Consider the following 6,095-nt stretch of genomic DNA (forward strand, 5'->3'; position numbering starts at 1 on the left):
GAAATACCCTGGATAGTAATGGGAGAGACAATGGCAGCTCTTCTGTGCCACAAGTCCCAGGTGAGGGGTAACACCACCCACTTGCCCAACTTCTTTCTCCCGTTGTTCTCAGGGATTTGCTCTGAATAAGAAAAGTTGGGTCAACCAGCAGCCCACACTTTAACAAAGCCCTCCCGAAGGCCATGATACAACCAGGACATTTGGGTGGTCACTTTAATTGCCAAGAGTTGCATGCAGCTCTCGACCTGAAAGTTTGAACACCTATAAAAATGGATGTTATGTTTCGCAGCTGTTTCCTCAGAGCATCAAAAGGCTCAGTGAGGTACTACCAGAGACTGAGGTTGAACCCCCACTTTTATTTTGGAAAAAAGAAAGATGTTGATTTTCTGACATGCAAGGCTCAAGACAAACAGCCATTCCTTTCTCCTGTAACCAAAAGCAAGCTACTGATCAAATACAGTTCTTTTAAATACAGGTTGGGTGGGAAAACAAACCCAAGGCACTTCAACTGGTTCACCTCTGCGCACTGACCTGGATGATTCTTCTTTCATTAATTTATTTTAAAAATACCTACTGTAATTGTTGTAGGAGGGTAAGATATTTACATTCTACCTCAGTTAGAAATCCCAGAATAGAAAGATCAAATACGACATCAAGCACAGCACCCAGAACTCAGTTCAGAGCAGGACGCAAGCAAGAAATAACACCTCCTATAAAAAGCTATAGGGTAGAAAACAGCCTGAACAGAATCAGTCAGCGATAACTAATGAAACTAAATCCTGCTTACCCTTGGTCTGCACTTTACTACATTTCATTTTTTAAACTAGCAGTATTTACTCAGATTTTCATTTTGCTTCCACCACGTAGCTAACATTCCTCACTCCAAAAAAATTCCAAAGCACTTCTAAAGTTGCTGTTGGTTATACCAATCCATAACTGAAATACAGCCAAGCAAATAAATATTTAGCTTTCACAAATGGAGAGCACTTAGTAAGTCTGAGTGATTTACAAGAGGACATTACGTCTCCCTGAATAATCCAGTTGGAAATGACTTGTTTAATAAGACATCAATTCAGCAGTACAACTTGTACTAGGATTTAGACATCCTTCCCCTGCATGCTCCACATTTTGCAAAGCAACCAGTTTGTTAACACATTATCATACATTTATGAGAGTACTCATCAACAACTTTCTGCCATTTTTACAAAATCCTCAAGCGTCTGGAATGGAAAAAACACCGCCTTGGTAAGTAGACAACTAACTGCAAATTGTGGAGCTGGAAGACTAGCCAGATAAATCTCTATGGAACAGCGTGAAGCTGGCAATGCTCCTATTTGAGGCTAAATTCTAAAGAGAAATTTGCATTTGAATGCAAAATGTAGCTAACAGATCCTCTGCTATTTATTGTGAGATCCCATGCTTTAAATTTTTCAGTTAAATTTTAGATGCTTTCCTAAGCTAGATCCTAGCACTTAATTATGGAGAATCAAAGCACACTTAATTTCATCACGCAGACTAAAACATTTCCATGCAAAAAAAGACAGAATGACAGAAACAGCTTACCTTGGCTGCATAGATTGAGTCGATGAAGAATCTAAAGTTGACTGAGTTTCCTGGGCACTGCCTTCTGTGCACTGAACCGGTAAGGACTCAGTTATACTACTGACAGAAGTTGCTGGAAGGAAGACACTAATGTAAAATGTGTTACACTACTTCCAAGAGTTACATAAACTACACAACACAACTATTCTTTGACCCCCACGACACCAGCCAGGAAAGTAATTGAATCTCAGTCTACGTCATAATGAAAAATAGTTTTACAAAAAAGTAATTATGTCTGGTCATATTTCAAACGTGTTCTAGCCCCAGGCCCCCACAAGCTTCACAGCACAAAACTGCAAAACTAGAGCTTTAAAATACTATTTTCTGTTACTTACAGCATCTACAAATAGCCTTCTCAGTATAAACTCCAAGTTCTCTAACATGATAGGTTTGATTTTCTTAAACGAACCAGAGTGGATCTATGAGATACAGCACTGCAGCATCTCAACATCTCCTTAGGATACACTAAGAAGTTGTAGAATCTAGATCTCTAGGTTTCCAGCAATGAAAGCTGAAGCTTCCAAGTAAAAATTACTTTTATAATATTTAAAAAAAAAAGTTCACAAAAGAGCCCAACGTGAGAAGCTTGGCGTCAATATCCAACCAAGCCAGAATAGGCATCTAAGATTCTAGAGGGAAGCACTTCCTCACAGTCCTTCCCACAGCAGGCCATGCTGAAATCTGAAAGAGTGAAATAGAACAGAGAAAGGGTTCCTTTTCCCGAGGGAATCACCATTAATTTTGAAGGTGAAGAGCCCTCGCAACATTCTCCTAAAGAGGGGATTTTTATTGCAGTGGGTTAGGGAAATCAGTTATGCAGAACAGAACAAATATGTTGGGCACTGGCCCAAAAAAAAAAAATTAAGGAGGAGAAGCCTTTCTTAAAATAGAAAAAAACATCTGGGAGTTGGTTCTTCAGCATCAGGCTGCAAAACCTATACTTTAAATGCTTTTCACAAACATCCCCTAAGACAGATGTTTCCTCCACTATCAGTAGCTTTGGGAAAAATGTGTTAACATTTCTCTGCACTTTTCTCTTGGAATTGTAAATCATCATATGAATATAATCTATATTAGCAACCTTAAGCAGATTAATTGCAGTACAATAACACCATGAGCATTTCATCCAAGTTCAATCCATCAGATAAAGTACGCACATGAATACAATCTATTGGTTTGCACTAATGCTCCTGTGTATTTAGCACTGTGCCACGATCAAGGAGCAATCCAGCTTACCATTTCAATTTTTCCAACAGCAGCACAACATCATACTTACCAGGAGGGCTAATTCTACCATTACTGTTCTGCCTTTGAAGATGTTCCTTGTAGCATACTGAACACATGCCATTTGTCCGAGGGTTCCCATAAAATCCGCAACCAGTGGAACAAAGCATAGGCACTTGGCTACGGTTGGTTTCTTGAGCCATTTTCTCTTCTTCTACACACCTGAAATTGATATATTTCCCATTATTCAGACGCCTCAGAAAAACTCTTCTACACTTAATATTTGGAAATCTGTATTTCTCTACGCTCCGTCAAGATGCTTAAGGATAACCTTAAACCTTATCAGTAGAACTACCACAAGTGATCCTCCTTAGTGGTATCCTTAACTTCGTGACTATTCTCGAATGGCCTAACTTGTAGATGAGTTTCTGACATCTGTTACTTTCTGAGGCAAAATACATCTTCATTTTTTTCCTCCTCATATATATAGATACATCTGCCCAATTTTGCACCAGTTGCAAAAGAAGTGTTTCTCCTTAACAAACTAAGTATCTTAAGGTATCAGCTATTTTATTCAAGATCAGCTTAGGTCTACCATTTTAGATTTCCTCACCAGAAATTAGGATGAAGCACAGACAATTCTTGTAAGACAAAATGAAGATAGATTAGCAGCATCACTGAAAATCAATGCTACAAGTAATGTCAGCATGCATATCAAAAGCACAGAAAAAGAAAACTCAGAAGGGAAGAGAATGTAAGATACTTGATTATTTCACCAATTGTCTAGCTACAAAACTAGATGAAATACGCCTGGGTAAAAAGGCTTCCTTTTACACAGTGTGTATTTGAAGTCACACACCCATTGCATTTTGTGTTCATTTTCCAAAAGCACGTGGAACTGATACTGAAAAGCAAGTCTCTAGGTTGCAAAGCTCAGAGCAACACGAACACCAGCCAAGTCCCCTGTTCACAGCAGCAAAGTGCTCTACTTTGAGGACAACAAAGTACTCAAAATGTAAGACACAGAAGACAAAGAAAATCTCAGTATCTTATTAAGCTTCAACCTGCAATTAAGCTTCTTTCAGCTGTTTGACCCACCCCAATACAGAAGTGTTTGCTTTTAACACACACAGCCCCCCACTGACCTCAAATGGCAGCTAGATTTGATTTTGCTGAAGTACTGTACTTGTAAGTGGAGGAGCACCTTCCTGCCTGCCTTTTCTCCAGATAACCCCAAAGAAAGAGCTGCAAGTAACCTATGCAGGAATTCATCATGCTGGGCCCACTCACACAGTGCAGCTGAAGACTGAAGTGTAAATTAACACGAGTTGTCTGCGCTTTGGTAACTCAAACCACTTTAAAGATGAAACCTTACACAAGTCACTGCTGGCATACAGTATTTAAGATTGAAAATCTAATTAAGAGCCACTTTGGACAGAGCATTTCAACAGCTAACAAAGACTCAGTCACTGGGCAAAAACAAAGCTTTTAATTTTAGATTTAAAATCCCTACCAGACTGAACTTCAAGTTTTACTACGATTGTCTTTCCATTCACCAGCTAGCTTCAAGCAGCACATAGGAACTCAGTAACAGCACATTACTGGTTTTTTTCTTCTTGCCCAAAGAACAGCTGCTGAACAGAGCAGGTGCTAAAGCAGTCGCACAGTAACTATCTCTGGATAATGGACTTCAAGTCTGCCCCATTTCAATAAGCAAATTGTGAAAGGTGCACAAGGATGACCAGAAGAAAAACTAGAAAAGCCAGCTCCTGAGTTCCTTAACCAGCGGATCCAGCCACCAAGTGCACACGAGCCAATGGCATGAGGCTCCAGAATGTGCTGATCAACAAGGGAAGTGCCACAGATGCCTCCAGAGTTTCAGTAAAACCCACAGGAAGTGGAAGTTCCTATATTGGTTGCTAATATTTTGGGAATAAAATGAAGAAGAGATAGTATTGAACTGATGCAACAGTACAAAACTCAATGAGAAAGGAGCTGAAACAGCACAACAGCTTGCTGCATTCCAAAGGGGCAACTGCATCCACAGCCTCACTTCATTAGCAGCCTGCAAGCTCCAGGATGAGATGGCTGACCTGAACCATCTGAACCCTAAAGCCACACAATGCCAAATCAGCATAATGAGCTCTAGCTGCCAAGCTTCTCACTCCCTCTCCCATGCTGTTCCCACCCTTGCAACGCTCATAGGCACTAAAAGGGATCAAATAAGCGATCAGCTCTAGAAATCCAACCGCATCAGCCAAGCTGTTTGTCACATGTTTGTCACATTCCCTGGAGATTCCCTGGAGGTGTTCAAGGCTAGGTTGGATGGGGCCCTGGGCAGCCTGGTCTAGCATTAAATGTGGAGGTTGGTGGCCCTGCATGTGACAGAGGGGTTGGAGATGCATGATCCTTGAGGTCCCTTCCAACCCTGGCCATTCTGTGATTCTGTGATGTGCTTCTTGGGCAAGAGAGAGGGGTCAGAGTGCAAGACGCAGGAGCTGAAGATGCATGGAACAACTCATTTCAGCAGAGGAGCTGGCTTCAAGCAGTAGGAGAACCACTGACCAAAAAGCAGACACCAAGAACACAAGGGACCAGAGGCCCCAGAATATGCTTCATTGGCACTTCTCCCTCACCTCTCACACACCATTGGAGCCAAACAGCAGCAAGCACAGCAATCAGGGCTGCTCCCATCTTAACAGGCACTAATAGCAAGAGGTGGTGGAACAGCTGTTCTGGTTCAGCCTCAGAAGATCGTTTCAGAACCGTCCATAACTCCTCAAACAGGAAGATTCACAGAATCACCGAGTCCAACCATCACACATAATGGTGGGCTGTCATGGAAATTGCTCCCTGAGAAGTGCTGTGGGAGGAGTACGCCTGCTCCCACAGCCCCTGCTGTGCTCCCACCCCTTCCTTGGTTGGCAATCCCATGGTGAGTCAGAGCAGCTTGCTTGTGTGATGGAAAACCAGCAAGATTCGTGCAGGTGAACTGAGGAGCTCACTGGTCTGACAGACAGCTGAGATCCAGCACACAGTGCAAGAAAAATGAAAAGATTACAAATGGACTGGCCATTTGTAGTGGAAGCTAGCTGTTACCAGGAATTAAGCCTACTGAATTATATATCCTATCTGTAGCTTCACATCTGTCTACAACCTTGGCTTGAACACAAAACTTGAATAAACTTCACAGCTGGAGTGACAGCAAGGTCTTGAGAGCAGTGTGGACACATCTCCACCCCCCCCCCAAGCTGCGCTACCACAATGCT

At 41.9% G+C, this 6,095-nt stretch overlaps 1 protein-coding gene across 3 annotated transcripts in view; it reads right to left on the reverse strand.

Moving 5' to 3' along the window:
* The window catches only part of ZFAND6 (zinc finger AN1-type containing 6), a 42,960-nt gene that overhangs the window by 8,269 nt on the left and 28,596 nt on the right, over positions 1–6,095 (reverse strand). For 2 of the 3 annotated variants that reach the window (XM_010717468.3, XM_003209518.4), the window contains 2 exons: positions 2,879–3,048; positions 1,564–1,675 (listed from right to left, as the gene is read on the reverse strand). In XM_010717468.3, coding sequence (XP_010715770.1) covers positions 1,564–1,675; positions 2,879–3,029 — 263 coding nt within the window. In that variant the 5' untranslated portion in view covers positions 3,030–3,048. Of the gene's footprint in view, positions 1–1,563; positions 1,676–2,878; positions 3,049–4,339; positions 4,344–6,095 lie in introns of all 3 variants that reach the window. The other variant, XM_010717469.3, reaches the window with a different exon arrangement.

This window comes from Meleagris gallopavo, chromosome 12 (genome assembly GCF_000146605.3).
Source record: "Meleagris gallopavo isolate NT-WF06-2002-E0010 breed Aviagen turkey brand Nicholas breeding stock chromosome 12, Turkey_5.1, whole genome shotgun sequence".
In the NCBI taxonomy this organism is placed as follows: Eukaryota; Metazoa; Chordata; class Aves; order Galliformes; family Phasianidae; genus Meleagris; species Meleagris gallopavo.